The sequence below is a fragment of the Melanerpes formicivorus genome, unplaced genomic scaffold (assembly GCF_026170545.1).
Source record: "Melanerpes formicivorus ecotype bairdi unplaced genomic scaffold, bMelFor1.0.p_v2 SCAF_77, whole genome shotgun sequence".
NCBI lineage: Eukaryota > Metazoa > Chordata > Aves > Piciformes > Picidae > Melanerpes > Melanerpes formicivorus.
Window position 1 is genome coordinate 2,183,361 of NW_027142429.1, and position 22,284 is coordinate 2,205,644.

At 60.3% G+C, this 22,284-nt stretch overlaps 1 protein-coding gene across 1 annotated transcript; it reads left to right on the forward strand.

The window, feature by feature from the left end:
• Nucleotides 1–5,475: 5,475 nt before the first annotated feature.
• On the forward strand, nt 5,476–21,170 carry DPH7 (diphthamide biosynthesis 7). Its single transcript, XM_068164123.1, has 9 exons — nt 5,476–5,666; nt 6,265–6,401; nt 7,321–7,408; nt 11,010–11,104; nt 13,544–13,710; nt 14,803–14,875; nt 15,909–15,974; nt 16,582–16,754; nt 18,977–21,170. The coding sequence occupies exons 1-9, from the start codon at nt 5,538–5,540 to the stop codon at nt 19,570–19,572; spliced, it is 1,524 nt and encodes a 507-aa protein (XP_068020224.1). The 5' UTR covers nt 5,476–5,537; the 3' UTR covers nt 19,573–21,170.
• Nucleotides 21,171–22,284: the final 1,114 nt, after the last annotated feature.

The following is a 22,284-nucleotide window of genomic DNA, read 5'->3' on the forward strand; positions in this document are numbered from 1 at the left end:
CACCTTCCAGCACCTCCAGATCCTTCCTAGCAGAGAGGCTCCAGAGCTGGCCCCAGAGCTCCAGCTGTGGTCTCAGCAGAGTGGAACAGAGGGGCAGAATCCCCTCCTTGGCCCTGCTGGCCACACTTCTCTTGCTGCAGCCCAGGATGGGATTTGGTTTGTGGGCTGGAAGTGCTCACTGCTGGCTCCTGTTGAGCTTCTCATCCCCCAGCACCCCCAAGGCCTTTTCCTGAGGAACTGAAGGGATCATTTCAGTGCCAGGTGGTAGCCTTACTTCACAGTGCTCAAGGCAGAGCCCTTCTTGGAGTCCTTCACTCAAATAAGTATTTAGTTATAATATTTTTAGTACAAACCTGTATGAATCTAATCCTTCCCAGCCCTTTGCCCCTTCAGGCTGCAGTGCTGGGCTTGTTTGGGTAGGGAAGGGAGCTGCTGGGGACTTCCAATTTTCAGTGCCCAATATCTGCACAGGAAGTTCTTAATAATTAACATTTGGGAGAGGTTTTTGGCTTGAAGCATCTTAGGAAATAACAAAGAGCTTGTGAAGCTCCCTGCTGGGAATGCCCTTGGTGGGCACCCTGGCAAGCTGCAGCTCCTAACTCCTGGCCATACTGCAACTTTTTAGACAGCCTAAAATGTCCTGAAATAGGAAGGAGCTGAGCAGAACCTAATCCATTTTTTCCCTTTAAAGTGGAAACATTGACTGAACTGGTTTGGATGGATAGAAAACAGGACAGAAGGGTTTCCTTGTTTGTTGTTTGAGGTAATCCAGGGAAAAGGGCAGAAATGTTGGCTCCTTGCTCACCTTTTTCACTCCCTGTTTTCCCTTCTTTTACCCCCAGTGGTCACCAGCCTGAAGTGCAGGGGTTAAACACTTCTGCAGCCCTGAGCAGGGAGAAGCCTCAGTCCTCATCTGGGTGCTGTGCTGCTGCAGTGAGGACTGAGGAGAAAGATTGCGTGGGGCAACAGGGGGATCCCTCCTGAACAGCAGAAAGGTGAGGCTCCAGGTCAAGAGTCTCCAAAACGAGGTCCTTAGGGCAATCCTGATCCCAGTGAATGAGGTAGGGAAGGGGGTGGGGGTAAGGGGTGAAGCAGGCAGGGAGGGAAGATGATCCTAGTTGTAGGTCTGTTAGACCATCAGCCCAATGAGAAGCTGCATCCTGAGGGGGCTTGGTGAGGCTGCCAGGTTCTGCCTTCAGCCTGTAGCTTTTGAGTCCAGGCTGCCCTTGTGCCAGAGGAGAGAAGTGGCTGCAGGGACTGTGGCTCTCAGAAAGGTCCCAGGGACTGCAGCAGACATGTCCCCACCTGCAGAACTTGCTCATTGCTGTGGGAGGTTGGGTGAGCCAAGATCTGCCACAACTGTAACTTGGAGGTCTTCCCTTTGTGTGAGGTGTGTCTAAGGGGAACCAGCTACACTTGACCATGGCAGCCCTGCTTCATATGACCTGTATGGCCCTTCAGAGGATGAAGCTCTCAGAAGTAGCCTCCATTCCCCTCTTAAAGCAGGCTAACATGGATGCCCTTACATGGGCCATGCTCTTGGAGCAGGCCTGTGCAGTACTCTTCTCATGGGGACACTCTCCATCTAAATGTTTCCAGTGAGCCAACTCCTCTATCCTCATGGAGACACTCTCCATCTAAGGTGTTTCCAAGGAGCCAATTCCACTATGCTCATGGAGACACTCTCCATCTAAGGTGTTTCCAAGGAGCCAATTCCACTATGCTCATGGAGACACTCTCCATCTAAGGTGTTTCCAAGGAGCCAACTCCTCTATCCTCATGGAGACACTCTCCATCTAAGGTGTTTCCAATGAGCCAATTCCACTATGCTCATGGAGACACTCTCCATCTAAGGTGTTTCCAGTGAGCCAACTCCTCTATCCTCATGGAGACACTCTCCATCTAAGGTGTTTCCAAGGAGCCAACTCCTCTATCCTCATGGAGACACTCTCCATCTAAGGTGTTTCCAAGGAGCCAACTCCTCTATGCTCATGGAGACACTCTCCATCTAAGGTGTTTCCAAGGAGCCAACTCCTCTATCCTCATGGAGACACTTCCATCTAAGGTGTTTCCAAGGAACCAACTCTATCCTCATGGAGACACTCTCCATCTAAGGTGTTTCCAAGGAACCAACTCTATCCTCATGGAGACACTCTCCATCTAAGGTGTTTCCAAGGAGCCAACTCCTCTGTCCTCATGGAGACACTCTCCATCTAAGGTGTTTCCAATGAGCAAACTCCTCTATCCTCATGGAGACACTCTCCATCTCTTTCCTGTACCTCTACCTTTGATGCCTTGGTTCTCTGAAGCAGGAAGTGCTCTTCATTTGCACACCCCCCTGAATTGCCTGGCACCAAACCAAGGCCTAATGAATGAGGTTTCCTAGATAGAAACATCTCTTTGGAAGAGGAGCTGCAGGGGACTTCTGGGGAGAAATGTGGGCCTGCTTGCTGGGCTGTGAAGTGTATGGAGAGAGAATGAGAGCAGTGGGTTTGGAGCAGGGAGTTCTGCACCTCCACATCCCCTTTTCAGCCATCTTTCTCTAAGCTGTGACGCCTGGGAAGCTGCTTGAGGGTCTGCTGTCCACTTGTGCCTCCAAACTCCACCATGGTTTGCTCCATCATGGTTTTGCTCCAGGCATGTAATAAGGAAAAGGAAAACAGGGGCTGTCACCACGTGGACAAACAACTGTTTCAGAGACATGAAGAGTTAAAGGGGTTTGGTGGTGGAGGGAAGTCAACAATTGGATGCCAAATGTATTGAAAGATAATTGAGGAGAAGTAATGAAGCAGGGAGGTGACAACATCCACTAGGTGACATAATACATTGTGATTATAAGGATATAATACAGGCTGAGTGAAGAATTGCAGGAGGATCTTACAAGACAGCCTGGCAGATGAAGTTCAGTGTCAATAAATGTGGTGTTGGCTTGTGGGAAGCCATCAAAAGATGAGCCCCTGGCTGACTGTTTCCACTGAGCATTGAGTCCTTTGGGTTGTGAAACAGGCCTGCAGGCATTGCTGCCTGGGGAACAAGCAAAGAAGGCTCAAGGGAAGGACAGGAGAGCAGAGCCCAGCATCATGGCATCAGCTGGCTGTGACCTGCATCCTGAGCATGCAGATCTCACCTGAGGAAAAGGGGAAGGCTCAGGGCAGGAACCAGAATCCCCCCTGTGGGCTGGGACAGCTTCTGCAAAGGCACGGCCATGTGTGCCACAGAATGGTGAGGGTTGGAAGGGACCTCTGGAGACCACACAGTCCTACCCCCTTGCTAAAGCAGGGCACCCACAGCAGCTTGCTCAGGATCACAAGGGCCAGGGGGGGTTGGAAGCTCTCCACAGAAGGAGACTCCACAACCTCTCTGGGCAGCCTGCTCCAGGCCTCCAGCAGCCTCACACCACAGTCTCACAGTATAACTTAGGTTGGAAGAGACTTTGAGGATCATCAAGTCCAACCTATCAACACAGACCCCATGACTAGACCATGGCTCCAAGTGCCACATCCAATCCCCTCCGGAACACCTCCAGGGATGGGGACTCCACCACCTCCCTGGGCAGCACATTCCCATGACGAATGACTCGCTCGGTGAAGGACTTCCTCCTCACCTCCAGCCTAAACCTCCCCTGGCACAGCTTCAGACTGTGTCCTCTTGTTCTGGTGCTGCTTGCCTGGGAGAAGAGGCCAACCCCTTCCTGGGTACAACCACCCCTCAGGTAGTTGTAGAGGGCAATGAGGTCTCCCTTGAGCCTCCTCTTCTCCAGGCTAAGCAACCCCAGCTCCCTCAGCCTCTCCTCACAGGGCTGTGCTCCAGACCCCTCCCCAGCCTTGTTGCCCTTCTCTGGACACCTTCAAGTCTCTCAATGTCCTTCTTGAACTGAGGGGCCCAGAACTGGACACAGGACTCAAGGTGTGGCCTAACCAAGGCAGAGTACAGGGGCACAATGACTTCCCTGCTCCTGCTGGCCACACTACTCCTAATGCAGGCCAGGATGCCAGTGGCCCTCTTGGCCCCCTGGGCACACTGCTGGCTCATGTTCAGGCAGCTGTCAATCAGCACCCCCAGGTCCCTCTCTGTTTGGCAGCTCTCAGCCACTCTGCCCCCAGCCTGTAGCTCTGCATGGGATTCCCGTAGCCAAAGTGCAGCCCCTGGCACTTGGACTTGTTGAATGCTATCCTGTTGGCCTCTGCCCATCTGTCCAGTCAGTCGAGGTCCCTCTGCAGAGCCTTTCCACCCTCTAACTGACCAACATCTGCTCACAGCTTGGTGTCATCTGCAAACTTGCTGATGACTGACTCAATGCCCTCATCCAGATCATCAATGAAGATGTTAAAGAGCACAGGGCCCAGCACTGATCCCTGGGGCACACCACTGGTGCCTGGCTGCCAGCTGGCTGTGGCACCATTCACCACCACTCTCTGGGCTCAGCCTCCAGCCACTTCCTAACCCAGCTCAGAGTGCTGCTGTCCAAGCCAGGGGCTGACAGCTTAGCCAGCAGTTTGCTGTGGGGGACAGTGTCAAAGGCCTTGCTGAAGAACCAAAGAAGTTTCTCCTATTCAGATGCAACCTTCTGGGTTCCAGTTTGTGCCCAGTGCCCCTTGTCCTGGCACTGGTCCCATCCTCTTCCCCCCCAGCCTTTCGTTCTTGCTGAGCATTGCCCAGATCCCCTCTGGGGCTGCCCTTCTCCAGGTGCAACAGCCCCGGGGCTCTCAGCCTTTGCTCCTCAGAGGTCTCTGCTCTGGAAAACAGGAGCTACAGGGATATGAGGAAAGTCTTTAGAAGTGGCAGAGGGAGATGCCACAGGGACACCGATGCTGGTTTCTAAGGAGCAGCACCCTGGCACCCATCCGAGGTCTGAGCTGCCGGCTCCTTTCCACAGCATGCGGGGGGGGATGCTGGGCTGCGATTGAACAGAGCGAGCTCCCGGCAGGCTCCCTCGCCCGAGGGCAGCTAAGGACGGAACTCGGCACGGCCCAGACCTTCTGCTGCCCACAAGCCTGCCCAGGGCTACCTGGCAGCCTCTCCATGCTGGGCAGCGGCGCGGCCTCAGCCTGCTCCTGCTGGGCGGCCCGGGCGGGGGCAGCAGCGGCCGCCGAGCCGAGCCGAGCCGAGCCGAGCCGAGCCGAGCCGAGCCGAGCCGAGCCGAGCCGAGCCGAGCCGAGCCGAGCCGAGCCGAGCCGAGCCGAGCCGAGCCGAGCCGAGCCGAGCCGAGCCGAGCCGAGCCGAGCCGAGCCGAGCCGAGCCGAGCCGAGCCGAGCCGAGCCGAGCCGAGCCGAGCCGAGCCGAGCCGAGCCGAGCCGAGCCGAGCCGAGCCGAGCCGAGCCGAGCCGAGCCGAGCCGAGCCGAGCCCGCCCCGCGCCGCCCCTGACCAGGAAGCAGACGTGCGGCGGTTCCTGCCCGGCGGTTCCTGCCCTGCCCGGCGCTGCCTGCCCGGCGCTGCCCTGCCCGGCGCTGCCTGCCCGGCGGTTCCTGCCCGGCGGTTCCTGCCCGGCGCTGCCCTGCCCGGCGCTGCCCTGCCCGCGGCATGAGCCGGCCCTGAGATGGCGGCGCCGTGCCGGACGCGGACGCTGCAGGTGGTGGACACGGAGTTCAGCGCCGACGCCGTGGAGTGGTGCCCGGTGGAGGGCTGGCACAGCATCCTGGCCTGCGGCACCTACCACCTGCGCCCGGTGAGCCTGCCCGGCCGGCGCCGCTCCGCCGCTCGCGTCTGTCCCGCCCGGGCTCGGCGAGGCTGTGCCTCCCGCCGGGGGCCGTTTCGGCCGGGCCGGGGGTGCCCTCGGGCTCCTTGCCGGACCCGGGGGTGCTTTCCCGGCCTTCGCGCTCAGCCCCGTGCCCTGCCCGGCGTGGCAGTGGGTCCGTGCCATGTGCCTGGGGGTGGCTGCGGCGTGTGGGGCTGGCTGGACCCCGCGGGTGAGCCTGGCTGGCTCTGGGGGGGCTGCGGCGGCTCCAGGGGGCGCATGGCCAGGGGGATCCCTCTGCTGTGCTGCTGCCGGCCGCTCCCGGCGAGATCTCTGGTGGGGAGGGATCTGGGGAGGTACCAATGCTGCTGAACCTCCTCTTCGCGCTCCCATGTCTCGCTGCAGGCTGACCCCCGAGGAGATCTCTGGTGGGGAGGGGTCTGGGGAGGTACAAACGCTGCTGAACCTCCTCTTTGCGCTCCCATGTCTCGCTGCAGGCTGACCCCCGAGGAGATCTCTGGTGGGGAGGGGTCTGGGGAGGTACAAACGCTGCTGAACCTCCTCTTTGCGCTCCCATGTCTCGCTGCAGGCTGACCCCCGAGGCGGCAATGCTGCCTGTGACCGCACCGGGCGCCTCTACCTCTATCACTACAACGAGGAGCAGCCTTACATCCCGCTGACCGAAATCCAGAGGATTGACACTGCTGCCATCCTGGACATCAAGTGGTAATGCTGGGCTCTGGAGGTTTGGAGCCCACAGCAGCCTGGTCTGCTCTTCTGGGCATCTTTGGTAGCTGTTGGTGTGGCAGCATCAGAAATCCTGACTGTGCCTGGCTTCTTGGAGGGAGATCATAGAATGGTTTGGGTTGGAAGGGACCTTCAAGATCAACCAGTTCAAACCCCCTGCCATGGGCAGGGACACCTTTCACTGGCCCAGGTTACTCAAGGCCTCATCCAGCCTGGTCTTGAACACCTCCAGGGAGGGAACAGCCAAAGCCTCTCTGGGCAACCTGTGCCAGAGTCTCCCCAGCCTCACTCTCAACAATTTCTTCCTCCACTCCAGTCTCAGTCTCCCCTCTCCCAGCTCAAAGGCATTGCCCCTCATTCTGTCACTCCCAACCCTTTGGCAGTAGTCTCTGCCCAGCTCTCCTGTAGCCCTTCAGATACTGGAAGGTTGCTCTGAGGTCTCTCTGGAGCCTTCTCCAAGCTGAACAGCCCCAACTCTCCCACCCTGTCCCCACAGGGGAGGTTCTCAGCCCTCTGATCATCTTCATGGCCACCAAGAGTTCCCTGCCCTCCTTGTGCTGAGGGCTCCAGAGCTGGATGCAGTAGTCCAGTGCTGTGTCCATACTCCCCAGTGCAGAAAGGCTGTGCTCACTTCTCTTGTGCTCTTCTGGTTATTTGGGAGCAGCAGGCCCATGGCTGTGGTCCTCATTTATTGACCAACATCTTGCAGCTGTCCCCTGTGTGTAGCTCCCTCCACGCAGGTTTGTGGCTGCTTGAGGAGCCTTAGCTTTCCTTCCTGAGGTTTTGTTGTTGTGGCCAAGTGCCTTGTGGATCTCGCAGCAGCAGCTGTGCCTTTGCTCTCCTCCTCAAGCAGAAGGAAACTGAGAGCTTCAGGACCTGTTCCACCTGGTTCTTACAGGTGCCACATCCCTGTTGCAGAGCATCCCATGGTTGGCGTCGCCAACTCGACGGGCGCCGTGGAGTTCTGCCGCCTGGCTGGGAGCGAGGTAGGTGCCTGTGACAGCCTCTGCTGCCTGGGGCTGTGCTTGACCCACGTTTCAGACCTCTCTGGAGTGATCAGCACCGCTCAGAGGCGCGGAGGGAAGCAGTATGGATTGATCTCCTCTGCTCCAGGAAGGAGCTGGAGGTGCTGGAAGGTGCCCAGAGAAGGGCCAGGAGGAGGAGCAGAGGGCTGGAGCTGCTCTGCTGTGGAGGCAGACAGAGAGTTGGGGTTGTGCAGGCTGGAGAGGAGGAGGTTCCCAGGAGACCTTATTGTGGCCTTCCAGGATCTGCAGGGGGCTACAGGAAAGCTGGGGAGGGACTTTTGAGGGTGTCAGGGAGGGATAGAGCTGGGGGGATGGAGCAGAACTAGAAATGGGGAGATTGAGATTGGATGTCAAGAAGAAGTTGTTCCCCATGAGGGTGGTGAGAGCCTGGCACAGGTTGCCCAGGGAGGTGGTGGAAGCCTCCTGCCTGGAGGTGTTTGCAGCCAGGCTGGATGTGGCTGTGAGCAACCTGCTGTGGTGTGAGGTGTCCCTGCCCATGGCAGGGGGGTTGGAGCTGGCTGAGCCTTGAGGTCCCTTCCAGCCCTGCCAGCTCTGTGAGTCTATGACTTTGTCATTTAAATACTTCTTTTGGCCTGGGCAGCCTGACCTGGTTGGAGGTGTCCCTGCTGACTGCAGGGGAGTAGGACAAGCTGACCTTTGAGAGGCCCTTCCAACCCAAGGCATTCTGTGGTTCTGATAATACTTCTCCTGAATCCCCCACATTTGTTGTGGCTCCAGGGACTGCCTGGGCTCTGCCCACCTGCAGAGTGTGGGGAGTGAGAGGCATAGGGAGACCAGAAGCAAGCCCTGGGGACTGGCACTTGAGAATAGCTATGGATGCACTGGGTGGACACAGCAGAAGGGACAAAGGGGTTAAAACCAGGCAAGAACTTTGGAGAGGAGCTTCCCCTGGTTGGTGAGAGGAGGGAGGGAGGTGAGAGGAGGGAGGGAGGTGAGAGGAGGGAAGGAGGTGAGAGGAGGGAAGGAGGTGAGAGGAGGGAGGGAGGTGAGAGGAGGGAGGGAGGTGAGAGGAGGGAGGGAGGTGAGAGGAGGGAGGGAGGGAGGTGAGAGGAGGGAGGGAGGGGGGTGAGAGGAGGGAGGGAGGAAGGGTAGAGGAGGGAGGGAGGTGAGAGGAGGGAGGGAGGTGAGAGGAGGGAGGGAGGTGAGAGGAGGGAGGGAGGGAGGTGAGAGGAGGGAGGGAGGTGAGAGGAGGGAGGGAGGGGGGTGAGAGGAGGGAGGGAGGAAGGGTAGAGGAGGGAGGAAGGGTAGAGGAGGGAGGAAGGGTAGAGGAGGGAGGGAGGTGAGAGGAGGGAGGGAGGTGAGAGGAGGGAGGGAGGTGAGAGGAGGGAGGGAGGGGGGTGAGAGGAGGGAGGGAGGAAGGGTAGAGGAGGGAGGGAGGTGAGAGGAGGGAGGGAGGGAGGTGAGAGGAGGGAGGGAGGAAGGGTAGAGGAGGGAGGGAGGTGAGAGGAGGGAGGGAGGGAGGTGAGAGGAGGGAGGGAGGTGAGAGGAGGGAGGGAGGTGAGAGGAGGGAGGGAGGAAGGGTAGAGGAGGGAGGGAGGTGAGAGGAGGGAGGGAGGTGAGAGGAGGGAGGGAGGGAGGTGAGAGGAGGGAGGGAGGTGAGAGGAGGGAGGGAGGGGGGTGAGAGGAGGGAGGGAGGAAGGGTAGAGGAGGGAGGAAGGGTAGAGGAGGGAGGAAGGGTAGAGGAGGGAGGGAGGTGAGAGGAGGGAGGGAGGTGAGAGGAGGGAGGGAGGTGAGAGGAGGGAGGGAGGAAGGGTAGAGGAGGGAGGGAGGTGAGAGGAGGGAGGGAGGGAGGTGAGAGGAGGGAGGGAGGGAGGTGAGAGGAGGGAGGGAGGAAGGGTAGAGGAGGGAGGGAGGTGAGAGGAGGGAGGGAGGGAGGTGAGAGGAGGGAGGGAGGTGAGAGGAGGGAGGGAGGTGAGAGGAGGGAGGGAGGAAGGGTAGAGGAGGGAGGGAGGTGAGAGGAGGGAGGGAGGTGAGAGGAGGGAGGGAGGGAGGTGAGAGGAGGGAGGGAGGGAGGTGAGAGGAGGGAGGGAGGGAGGTGAGAGGAGGGAGGGAGGTGAGAGGAGGGAGGGAGGGAGGTGAGAGGAGGGAGGGAGGGAGGTGAGAGGAGGGAGGGAGGTGAGAGGAGGGAGGGAGGGAGGTGAGAGGAGGGAGGGAGGTGAGAGGAGGGAGGGAGGGAGGTGAGAGGAGGGAGGGAGGGAGGTGAGAGGAGGGAGGGAGGTGAGAGGAGGGAGGGAGGGGGGTGAGAGGAGGGAGGGAGGAAGGGTAGAGGAGGGAGGTGAGAGGAGGGAGGGAGGTGAGAGGAGAGTGGAGAAAGTGGAAGGCAGTCTGGAAGGGACTTCAGCAGCCAGGTCATCACTTCTCCCAGCCTGAGGGGGATGTGGTGGGAGATGGGTAGCAGGAGAGAGGGGATCCTGTGGGTGGATGTTTGTCCTTCAGCTGGCACTGGGTGCAGGTTTCTGTGGGATCTCTCCTGTAGTGTGGGAGCTGATCTGCTCACCAGGCTGGAGAACAGCTGCTGTGGGTGTGAGCAGGACTGGGGGTGTCAGTACCTGCTGCCATAGAACCAGAGAATGGGCTGGGCTGGAGGGGACCTCCATAGCTCATCCAGTCTGACCTCCCCACAGTCAGCAGGGACATCCTGCACTAGATCAGGCTGCCCAGAGCCCTCTCCAGCCTCACCTTGAATATCTCCAGGGATGGAGCCTCAACCACCTCCCTGGGCAGCCTGTGCCAGTGTTCCACCACCCTCATGGTACAGAACTTGTTCCTAACATCCAATCTCAATCTGCTCTGCCCTAGTTTGAAGCCACTGCCCCTGGGCCTGCCCCTGTAGGCCTTTGTAAGCAGTCTCTCTGCATCCTTCTTGTAGCCCCCTTCAGACACTGGCAGGTATTAGGTCTTCTCAGAGCCTTCTCTGCAGCCTCATCCCTGGAGGTGTTTGCAGCCAGGCTGGATGTGGCTGTGGTGTGAGAGCAGCCCCAGCTCCCTCAGCCTGTCCTTCCAGCACAGCTGCTCCAACCTCCTCAGCATTTTCATGGTCCTCCTCTGGACCCTCTCCATCAGATCCATGTCCTTCCTGTATTGAGGGCTCCAGACCTGCAGGTGAGGTCTCCCCAGAGCAGAGCAGAGTGGCAGAATCAGCTCTCTGGATGTGCTGGCAGCACGTCCTTGGAGGCAGCCCAGGATGTGATTTGCCTTCTGTGCTGCAAGCTCACACTGCCTGCTCCTGGCCAGCTTCTCACCCACCAGCACCCCAAGTCCTGTTCCACAGGGCTGCTTCTATCACCTCCTCCCTGCCTCTGTCTTGGCAGTGAGGATTGTTCCAGCCCAGGTGCAGAGCCCTGTGCTTGCTCCTGTTGAAGCTCACGGGGTTCACACCTGGGCACTGCCTCGCCAGCCTGTCCGGGTCCCTCTGGATGCCCTCCTGTCCCTCTGCTATGCTGGCACCACCACACAGCTTGGTGTCACCTGCACACTTGCAGATGGTGCCAACCTGCCAGCTGCCTTCCCAGCCTTAACCCACTGCTTTTCTTTCCAGTAGAAGAAGAGCTGCATGCTGGAGCCATGCTTCAGGGCTGAGCTCGGGGCGCAGCGCCTGGCCTTGTCGTTGGACTGGTCCACAGGACGGGAGCAGTGGTGAGGACAGGGAGAAGGGCTGCTGGTGGTGTGGGAGGCCATGCTGCATGAGACAGCTCTCTGCCACAGGCCACACCTGGAGTCCTGTGTCCAGCTCTGGGCTCCTCAGGTTAGGAAAGAGGTTGAGATGCTGGAAGGTGTCCAGAGAAGGGCAAGAAAGCTGGGGAGGGGTCTGGAGCACAGCCCTGGGAGGAGAGGCTGAGGGAGCTGGGGTTGCTTAGCCTGGAGAAGAGGAGGCTCAGGGGAGACCTTCTTGCTCTCTGCAACTCCCTGAAGGGAGGTTGTAGCCAGGTGGGGGTTGGTCTCTTCTCCCAGGCAAGCAGCACCAGAACAAGAGGACACAGTCTCAAGCTGTGCCAGGGGAGGTTTAGGCTGGAGGTGAGGGAGAAATTCTTCCCAGACAGAGAGATTGGCCCTGGGAATGTGCTGCCCAGGGAGGTGGTGGAGTCCCCATCCCTGGAGGTGTTTAGGAAGAGCCTGGCTGAGGCCCTTGGTGCCATGGTTGAGTTGCTCAGATGGTGCTGGGTGAGAGGCTGGACTGGATGATCTCTGAGGTCTCTTCCAACCTGGTTAATTCTGTTCACAGGCTGAGGATTTAATAATTGACCTTTGGTGGCTTTCTGTGAGGTAGCTTAAGGCTCTCTTGGGCTCAGCTGCAGCTTCTCTAGAAGTTACTTTTCCCAGAGCAAGGGTAGCAAAGGAGGGGGAAGGCACAGCAGGGCCAGTGTGAGAGAGTAAAACAGCAGCAGATGGGAGGCTGTGCTGGGGTGAGCTGGCAGCAGGTGAGCCAGGGACACTTCCTCTCTTGCCTTTGCTACAAGGAAAGAGCAGAATGGGGATGCAGATGCAGCCACTGCCTCCAGCTGCTCTCTGAGTGGCTGAAGTGTTTGTGTGGAGTTGTTTAGGAGCTACAGCAGCTTGTGGAGGGAGCTTAAAGATGGCTCAGGGAGAAATGGGAGAGAATTAATGTGGGAATGGCTCCTGCCTCTCCTCTGCATTGAGGTCTGCCCTCAGCCTCCTGCTGTCCAGAGCAGAAGGGGGAAGAGACTCTGGGAGGCCCTTGTCAGCCTGACCTGGGGGAAGACAAAGTCCCTCTTCATGTGTACCACCAAGCATGGGGCAGGGCAGAAAGGGAGACCCAAGGATGGTTTGCTTCCCCTCATGTGGGCATGAGGGTGCTCTCCCTCTGTGAGGGCAGGGAGTGGGCATGGGTGGTGTAGCTGTGGCTGGAGCTGGGCAGAACAGAGTCAATGTGGGAATTCCTTCACAGATCCACAGAATGCTTTGGGTTGGAAGGGACCTTCAAGATGACCCAGCTCCAACCCCTGCCATGGGCAGGGACAGCTCCCACCAGCCCAGCTTGCTCAAGGCCTCATCCAGCCTGGCCTCAAACACCTCCAGGCAGGAGGCAGCCACAGCCTCCCTGGGCAGCCTGTGCCAGAGTCTCCCCAGCCTCACTCTCAACAATTTCTTCCTCCTCTCCAGTCTCAATCTCCTCTCTCCCAGCTCCAAGCCATTGTCCCTTGTCCTGACTCTCCAAGGCCTTCTCAAAAGTCCCTCCCTGGCTGTCTCACTCTTTCTTCCCCTGCACAGCCTGCTTCTGTCAGTGCTCTGTTGGAGCAGACACTCCTGGTGTTACCTTGTGCTGTCTCTCTGTTCCTTGGCAGCCATTTGTATCATAGTATAGTATCACAGTATCAGTCAGGGCTGGAAGGGACCACAGGGATCAGCCAGTTCCAACCCCCCTGCCATGGGCAGGGACACCCCACACTAGATCAGCCTGGCCAGAGCCTCATCCAGCCTGACCTTAAACACCTCCAGGGACAGGGCCCCAACCACCTCCCTGCACAACCCATTCCAGGGCTTCACCACTCTCATGGGGAAGAACTTCCTCCTCCCCTCCAGCCTCAATCTCCCCACCTCCAGCTTCATTCCATTCCCCCTAGTCCTATCACTCCCTGAGATCCTGAGCAGTCCCTCCCCAGCCTTCCTGGAGCCCCCTTCAGATCCTGGAAGGCCACAATGAGGTCACCTGGGAGCCTTCTCTTCTCCAGGCTGAACAGCCCCAACTCCTTCAGTCTGTCCTCACAGCAGAGCAGCTCCAGCCCTCTGCTCCTCCTCCTGGCCCTTCTCTGGACACCTTCCAGCACCTCCAGATCCCTCTTGCCTTAGGGGCTCCAGAACTGGAGGCAGTACTCCAGGTGGGGTCTCCCCAGAGCTGAGCAGAGGGGGAGAATCACCTCCCTTGCCCTGCTGGCCACACTTCTCCTGCTGCAGCCCAGGCTCTGGTTGGCTTTCTGGGCTGCAAGTGCACACTGAGAGCTCCTGGTGAGCTTCTCCTCCCCCAGCACCCCCAAGGCTCTCCCAGCTGTGACTCTCCCAGCTGCTCAGGACAGAAGCCTCAGTGATTCCTGATGTTTTCTCTGTGCCCTGCTGCAGTGGCTGTCCCTTGAGAGTGATCAGCAGTGACTCAGAGGGGAAGCTCAACCTTTTCTCCATAGACGAATCTGCTCCTTCTGTGCATGTCCTGAGCCAGTGGGAAGCTCACAAATTCGAGGCCTGGATTGCTGCTTTTAATTACTGGGACACTGACATTGTGTATTCAGGTCAGTAAGGGCTGGGGGCCCCCTCCAGGGGTGCTGAGGAGGGGGCTGCTTCTGCAGGGAGCTGCACTCCTTGGGATTTGGTTTTCCAGGGTGGAGTTGGGCTGCTTGCATCACATCTCCTTCTAGGAGCTGGGGGAGCTGCTGTGGGGGAAAAGGCTTCTTGATTGTGGGGAGTGGTTGGAGTTAGGAGGAGCTATGGCTTTGAAATGCTGCTGTGGCTGTTGGTGAAAGAGATGTCAGTGCCTTGTGGTGTGCAGAAGAGAGCAGAGAGCTGCTGGGGTCCAGCCTTTCCCTCTTCTCATCCCTTCCTTGCCTGGCAGTGAGGATGTTGTTAAGGAGTGGCTCCTCTGTGAGCCTCAGGTGCTGTCTGGTAGCCACAGACTGCTCTGGGTTGGGAGGGACCCCCAAAGGTCATCCTGTCCAGCCCCCTGCAGGCAGCAGGGACACCTCCAACTGCAGCAGGCTGCACAGGGCCACATCCAGTCTGAGCTTGGATGTCTCCAGGCACAGGGCCTCTACCACATCCCTGGGCAACCTGTCCCAGGATTTCATCACCCTCCCTGTGCAGAGCTTCCTCCTGGTGTCCAGCCTAACTCTGCCCTGCTCCAGGTTCAAACCACTGCCCCTTGGCCCATCCCCACAGCCCCTTCTGAACAGTCCCTCCCCAGCCTGCCTCTAGGTCCCCTTCAGAGACTGAACTGCAGCTCTGAGGTCTGCCTGGAGCCTCCTCCTCTCCAGGCTGAACAGCCCCAGCTCTCCTGGAGCCCTTCAGGTACTGGAAGGCTGCTCTGAGGTCTCTCTGGAGCCTTCTCCTCTCCAGGCTGAACAGCCCCAGCTCTCCTGGAGCCCTTCAGCTACTGGAAGGCTGCTCTGAGGTCTGCCTGGAGCCTCCTCCTCTCCAGGCTGAACAGCCCCAGCTCCCCCAGCCTGTCCAGCTCTTTCAGCATGTGCTGTGAGATCCTGCAGCTGGCAAACATTTAGTAGCTGTGGGTGGTTCAGTCTGCTCCTGTGCAGCTGCTGTGAGGCTCTTGCATGGCCTTAGTGCCCTGTGCTGGCCATTGGGGTGGTGCTCAGGGTTTTGTCTTTGTGCAGGAGGAGATGACAGCCTGCTCAAGGGCTGGGACACCAGGTGCAGTCCAGAGGCTCCAGTCTTCACCAGCAGGAGGTAAGCAAGGCAGGGCTGCAGCTGCTCCCTGCAGCTCTCACCTGTGAGCACAGGCTGCTGCTGTGCCCCTTCCCTGCAGCTCACAGCCAGGCAGTGGAGTCCTGTTCCTGCCTCCCCTGGGACATGGAGGCCTCTGTTTGATGTTTTCATCCTGAGGACAGCTTCAGGTTGAAACTTCCTTGGTGTCCTTCAACATAATAAACCAGCAGCTTGCTTCCACCTCATCAGGCTCAATCAGGACAATGTGAAGTCCTTCATCTGGGCAGCAGTAACTCCAGGCACCAGCACAGAGCAGAGGTTGTCCTGCTGCAAAGCAGCTCCATGGAGGAAGACCTTGGAGTCCTGATGGGCAGCAAGTTCTGCCTGGGACAGCAATGTGGCCACACCTGGAGTCCTGTGTCCAGTTCTGGGCTCCTCAGTTTCAGAAGGACATTGAGAGACTTGAAGGTGTCCAGAGAAGGGCAAGAAAGCTGGGGAGGGGTCTGGAGCACAGCCCTGTGAGGCGAGGCTGAGGGAGCTGGGGTTGCTTAGCCTGGAGAAGAGGAGGCTCAGGGGAGACCTTCTTGCTCTCTCCAACTCCCTGCAGGGAGGTTGTAGCCAGGTGGGGGTTGGTCTCTTCTCCCAGGCAAGCAGCACCAGAACAAGAGGCCACAGTCTCAAGCTGTGCCAGGGGAGGTTTAGGTTGGATGTTAGGAAGAAATTCTTCCCAGCAAGAGAGATTGGCCATGGGAATGTGCTGCCCAGGGAGGTGGTGGAGTCCCCATCCCTGAAGGTGTTTAGGGAGAGCCTGGCTGAGGCCCTTGGTGCCATGGTTGAGTTGCTCAGATGGTGCTGGGTGCTGGTTGCACTGGATGGTCTCTGAGGTCTCTTCCCACCTGGTCAATTCTGTCCTTCCTGAGACACCTTGGTGTGGACCTCAGGAGGAGTCTCCACATCTTCTGTGACCCCCTCAAAGCTTGAAATTCAGGGAGGACTCCCTGCTGAGCTCCCCCAGTGCTGTCTGACCCCTCTGCTCCCTGTTGCTCTCTTGCAGACACTCCATGGGGGTGTGCAGCATCCAGTGCAGTCCCCACAGGGAGAATCTCCTGGCCACTGGCAGGTAAAGCCCTTCTCACTGCTGGGGTGCTGGGGTCAGGCTTTGAGGTTGACATTGAGGGGCTGGAGGGAGGCCAGAAAAAAGCAACCAAGCTGGGGAAGGGTGTGGAGAGCAGGGCTGGGGAGGAGCAGCTGAGGGGATTGGGGTTGTGGAGTCTGGAGCAGAGGCTGAGGAGAGACCTTCTGGCTCTCTACAACTGCCTGAAGGGAGGCTGGGGCCAGGTGGGGGGTGGGCTCTCCTCCCAAGTAACAAGCACCAAGCCACGAGGATGTGGCCTCAGCTGGTACCAGGGGAGGTTTAGCCTGGACATCAGAAGCAATTTCTTCCCCCAAAGGCTGCCCAGGGCAGAGGGGGAGTCCCCATCCCCAGGGGGGTCAGGGCTGGGTGGATGTGGTGCTGAGGGCCATGGCTTAGTGCTGGCCTAGTGCTGGGGTCATGGGGGGACCTGATGGCCAGCCCAACTCCACAGCCTCCCCTGGGACTTCAGACATGCTGCTGCAGGTGTGGTGGCTGCAGCCCTCCCCTGCAGGCCCCCTCCCTGCCTGGCCTCTCTGCTGGGCACCTGGCTCAGCCTGGCTGCTCTCTGCCTCTCCCTGTGCCCTGGCTCCAGCTACGACGAGCACGTGCTGCTGTGGGACACCAGGAACATGAGGCAGCCCCTGGCAGACACCCACCTGGAAGGGGGAGTCTGGAGGCTGAAGTGGCATCCAAGCTGTGACTTTGTGCTGCTGGCAGCCTGCATGCAGAGTGGCTTCAAAATCCTGGACTGCAGTGGCAGCATGGGTGAGTGAGGGGTGGGAGGGAGCTGCCCCAGGGCTGCCCTTCTGCCCCCAGGCTGGCTGAGGAGCTGCCCCAGGGCTGCCCTGCTGCCCCCAGCCTGGCTGCAGGAGCTCAGCTCTGAGCCTGCTGCCCCCAGCCTGGCTGAGGAGCTCAGCTCTGAGCCTGCTGTCCCCAGCCTGGCTGAGGAGCTCAGCTCTGAGCCTGCTGCCCCCAGCCTGGCTGAGGAGCTCAGCTCTGAGCCTGCTGTCCCCAGCCTGGCTGAGGAGCTCAGCTCTGAGCCTGCTGCCCCCAGCCTGGCTGAGGAGCTCAGCTCTGAGCCTGCTGCCCCCAGCCTGGCTGAGGAGCTCCAGCTCTGAGCCTGCTGCCCCCAGCCTGGCTGAGGAGCTCAGCTCTGAGCCTGCTGCCCCCAGCCTGGCTGAGGAGCTGCCCCAGGGCTGCCCTGCTGCCCCCAGCCTGGCTGAGGAGCTGCCCCAGGGCTGCCCTGCTGCCCCCAGCCTGTCTGAGGAGCTCAGCTGTGAGCCTGCTGCCCCCAGCCTGGCTGAGGAGCTCAGCTCTGAGCCTGCTGCCCCCAGCCTGGCTGAGGAGCTCAGCTCTGAGCCTGCTGCCCCCAGCCTGGCTGAGGAGCTCAGCTCTGAGCCTGCTTTCCCCAGCCTGGCTGAGGAGCTCAGCTCTGAGCCTGCTGCCCCCAGCCTGGCTGAGGAGCTCAGCTCTGAGCCTGCTGCCCCCAGCCTGGCTGCAGGAGCTCAGCTCTGAGCCTGCTGCCCCCAGCCTGGCTGAGGAGCTCAGCTCTGAGCCTGCTGCCCCCAGCCTGGCTGCAGGAGCTCAGCTCTGAGCCTGCTGCCCCCAGCCTGGCTGAGGAGCTCAGCTCTGAGCCTGCTGCCCCCAGCCTGGCTGAGGAGCTCAGCTCTGAGCCTGCTGCCCCCAGCCTGGCTGAGGAGCTCAGCTCTGAGCCTGCTGCCCCCAGCCTGGCTGAGGAGCTCAGCTCTGAGCCTGCTGCCCCCAGCCTGGCTGAGGAGCTCAGCTCTGAGCCTGCTGCCCCCAGCCTGGCTGAGGAGCTCAGCTCTGAGCCTGCTGCCCCCAGCCTGGCTGAGGAGCTCAGCTCTGAGCCTGCTGCCCCCAGCCTGGCTGCAGGAGCTCAGCTCTGAGCCTGCTGCCCCCAGCCTGGCTGAGGAGCTCAGCTCTGAGCCTGCTGCCCCCAGCCTGGCTGAGGAGCTCAGCTCTGAGCCTGCTGCCCCCAGCCTGGCTGAGGAGCTCAGCTCTGAGCCTGCTGCCCCCAGCCTGGCTGAGGAGCTCAGCTCTGAGCCTGCTGCCCCCAGCCTGGCTGAGGAGCTCAGCTCTGAGCCTGCTGCCCCCAGCCTGGCTGAGGAGCTCAGCTCTGAGCCTGCTGCCCCCAGCCTGGCTGAGGAGCTCAGCTCTGAGCCTGCTGCCCCCAGCCTGGCTGAGGAGCTCAGCTCTGAGCCTGCTGCCCCCAGCCAGCCCCCAGCAGTGGTGTGGGCAGCAGGAGCAGGGCAGGGGTGGTGTCCCTGGGCTCTGCACTGGGCAGGCCACAGCTTGAGTGCTGGAGTCAGTGTTGGGGCCACACTACAGGGAGGACACTGAGGGGCTGGAGCAGGTCCAGGGAAGGGCAACCAAGCTGGGGAAGGGTCTGGAGAGCAGGGCTGGGGAGGAGCAGCTGAGGGAGCTGGGGGTGTTCAGTGTGGAGGAGGCTGAGGGGAGACCTCTTTGCTCTCTGCAGCTCCCTGAAGGGAGGGGAGCTGGGGGCTGGGCTCTCCTCCCTAGCCTCAGGGGATAGAAGGAGAAGAAATGTGCTGAACTGGTGCCAGGGGAGGGTCAGGTTGGAGATGGAATGGGTTGTCCAGGGAGGTGGTTGGGGCCCTGTCCCTGGAGGTGTTTAAGCCCAGGCTGGCTGAGGCTCTGGCCAGGCTGATCTAGTGTGGGGTGTCCCTGCCCATGGCAGGGGGGTTGGAACTGGATGATGCTTGTGGTCCCTTCCAGCCCTGAATGATACTCTGATACTATGATACTATGAGGAACAATTTGTTTGCTGCAGGAGTGGTCAGGGCCTGGCAGAGGCTGCCCAGGGAGGTGGTGGAGTCCCCATGGCTGGAGGTGTCCCAGAGCTGTGTGGCCATGGTGGGGTTGGGCTGGGGGTTGGGCTGGGGGATCTCAGGAGGGCTTTGTGCAGCACTCTGTGGCTCTCTGATGGTTGTCTCTGTGTTTTAAAGCTGAGAACATGGAGGAGTGCCTCATCCTCTCATCCTATGTCCTGCACAATTCCCTGGCCTACGGGGCTGACTGGTCCAGGCTGTGCCCAAGGGACTCCCTGCCTGCCCCCCAGGAGGCTGCTGCTCCGTGCCAGCGCTCAGAGGAGCCTGCTGGGAGACCAGAGGAAGCAGAGGAGAAGCTGAACTTGCAAGTCCAAAACCTGAAGATAGTTTATGAATCTCCTACAGCCACCTTTGATGTCATCCTGGATGAGGAGAGTGAAAGCCCTGCCTTGCCCCTCCAAGCAGAGAGGGGGGCTGGGCCGGCCGGGGAGGCTGCTGTGCAGGGCAGCTGTGGCTTGCCTGGGGGGCCTGGCCAAGGGGGAGAGCCCAGCCCAGGCAGTGGGTGTGAGTCAGGAGCTGAGAGGCCCAAGGGGGTGGGCCCAGGGGATGCAGGCAGGGCCTCGGGGAGCCCGAGGGCAGTCAGCCTTGTGGCCACTTGCTCTTTCTATGACAACATCCTGCATGTCTGGAAGTGGGAGATGAGCCTGGGCACCCCTTCAGAGGCACCAGGGGCTGGGTCTGCCTCTGCAGGAGCAGCTGCAGGCTTGCACTGAGTGGTGCAGGGCAGAGGGGCCAGGCCCACCCTGTGGGAAAGCCTCCTGAGCTCAGGGCCCCTCTCAGCTCCCTTGGCACTCTCCAGGTTGTCTTCCTGAGCCTGCTGAGTCTCTTCAGGCTGACACTGATGGACCCTCTGGTGGCTTAGTGCCAGCACTGAGCAAAGCCTTGGCTCTGGGGGCTGTGCTCAAGCAGAGTTGTTTAGCTTTCCCTCCCTGTGCCATGGGAGAGCAGGACAGCTCTGCCTGGCCAAGGCTGCTCTCTCTCTCTCTCTCCCTTGCAGCTGAATCCCTGCAAGGCTGCCTTGCTTTTCTATGGCTGCTCTCCTGAGCCTCTGCTCCTTCCCTCACAGCCCAAGCTGGGCTGTGCTGCCTGCTGGAGACAGCCAGCCAGCAGCTGGTCAGAGCTTCCCAGCACCTTGAGGAGAGGCTGTGAGCAGAGGCTTAGCTTTCCTGTGAGAAAGAGGAGGGACCCTGAGGAGACAGTTGGGCAGGGGAGGTGTTGAAGGCCAGCTTGGCTGAGGCACTGAGCAGCCAAATCCCTGCCCATGGTGGGGTAGATGATCACTGAGATGCCTTCCAGGCCAGGCCCCTCTGTGCCAGGGCAGTGTGCTTGTGGGGTGGAGAGCAGAGCAGCTCCTCCTTAGCAGAGCCACTGCCAGGCAGCACTTGGCTGGTGGAGAGCTGTGCTCTGAGCAGGGCTTCCCTGGAGGGATTCTGCTCTGCCTGCACAGCTTCATTCTCCATCCCAGCTCCTCCCTGCAGCCTGACTCCATCACTGCCCAGCTCAGCACAGCCTGCTTTGGCTTAACTCATGTCATGAGCCGTGCCATGCTCTGGGGGGAGGCCCTGGCCCAGGCCAGGTTGGTTGGAGCTCTGCAGCTGTCCCTGCTGCCTGGGGGGGGTGGGGGTGGCACTGGTCTAGCTGACCTTTAGAGGCCCTTTCCCACCCAAACCATTCCCTGATCCCACCCTAACCCCCACCCCATCCCCCCTTGGTGCCCAGCTGCTGCTTCCTGCTCTCCACACCAACACTTCAGGTCCAAAGTCAGAGCTGTCCTTCCCTTGGGTCGTTGCTTTCAGAAGGTGAGCAGCTTTGAGCTCAAAGCCTCCCCAGGCAAAGGCTGAGCAGTGCTTGCTGCCACCTTTGAAGTTCCAGCCACCAAAACCTCACCACCATTGCCCAAACTACCTCCAGAAAGGGCTGCAAAGCCTCCCCGTGGTTGCTCCATTAGCTTTCTGGGTTGGGTTTTCCTTCACTGTGAGATCTCAGCAGGAGCAGAGTCTCTGCAGCACTTTGTTACCTGCCCAGCACCACCACCAAACCAGCTCCAGCCAGGCCAAGAGGCTTCTGGCTTGCATGGACTCCCCTCTGGGGGAGGGCCCTCGAGAATCAGCTGCCCTGGAGGGCAAAGGAACACCAGCAGCAGGGCCCTGGGGGAGGGCCAGCAGGGAAGGAGTGAGCTGCTCTGGAGCTCCTCTCTCCGGGGGGAGTGTGTCCTGAGCACTGCTGCAGGCAGAGCCACCGTGGCTGTGCTGACCAAGAGCTTTTGTGACACAGCCAGCCTGCTTTGGGATGTTTCTAGAATAAAAGCAAGCTGAGAGCTGGAGCCTCCCTGCTGGCATTGACTGGGGGAGGGCCCTGGAGCCTCCCTGCTGGCATTGACTGGGGGAGAGCCCTGGAGCCTCCCTGCTGGCATTGACTGGGGGAGGGCCCTGGAGCCTCCCTGCTGGCATTGACTGGGGGAGGGCCCTGGAGCCTCCCTGCTGGCATTGAGTGGGGGAGGGCTCTGGAGCCTCCCTGCTGGCATTGACTGGGGGAGAGCCCTGGAGCCTCCCTGCTGGCATTGAGTGGGGGAGGGCCCTGGAGCCTCCCTGCTGGCATTGACTGGGGGAGAGCCCTGGAGCCTCCCTGCTGGCATTGAGTGGGGGAGAGCCCTGGAGCCTCCCTGCTGGCATTGACTGGGGGAGAGCCCTGGAGCCTCCCTGCTGGCATTGACTGGGGGAGAGCCCTGGAGCCTCCCTGCTGGCATTGAGTGGGGGAGGGCCCTGGAGCCTCCCTGCTGGCATTGACTGGGGGAGGGCCCTGGAGCCTCCCTGCTGGCATTGAGTGGGGGAGGGCCCTGGAGCCTCCCTGCTGGCATTGACTGGGGGAGGGCCCTGGAGCCTCCCTGCTGGCATTGACTGGGGGAGAGCCCTGGAGCCTCCCTGCTGGCATTGAGTGGGGGAGGGCCCTGGAGCCTCCCTGCTGGCATTGACTGGGGGAGGGCCCTGGAGCCTCCCTGCTGGCATTGACTGGGGGAGGGCCCTGCCCCACACCGGGGCCCTGGCAGCAGCTCCTGCTGGGCCTGGTGGGGCTCAGGCTGCAGAGTGCTGTGTGGGGTCCTGCTCAATGCCAGGGGCAGGGAGAGGGCAGCCCAGCAAGGCTGCAGGGCACAGCAGGCTCAGTGCTGCTGCTGCCAAGGGCTGAAGGGCAGGCTGGCATCCAGAGGCACTTGGGCAGGATGGCATCCAGAGGCTCCTGGATCCTGCCCCTCTGCTCTGCTCTGGGGAGGCCTCACCTGCAGGGCTGTGTCCAGCTGTGAGACCCCAACAGAAGAGAGACCTGGAGCAGGTGGCGAGGGTCCAGAGCAGGCCACAATGATCAGAGGGCTGCAGAAGCTCTGCAGTGAAGACAGGCTGGAGGCACTGGGGTTGTTCAACCTGGAGAGG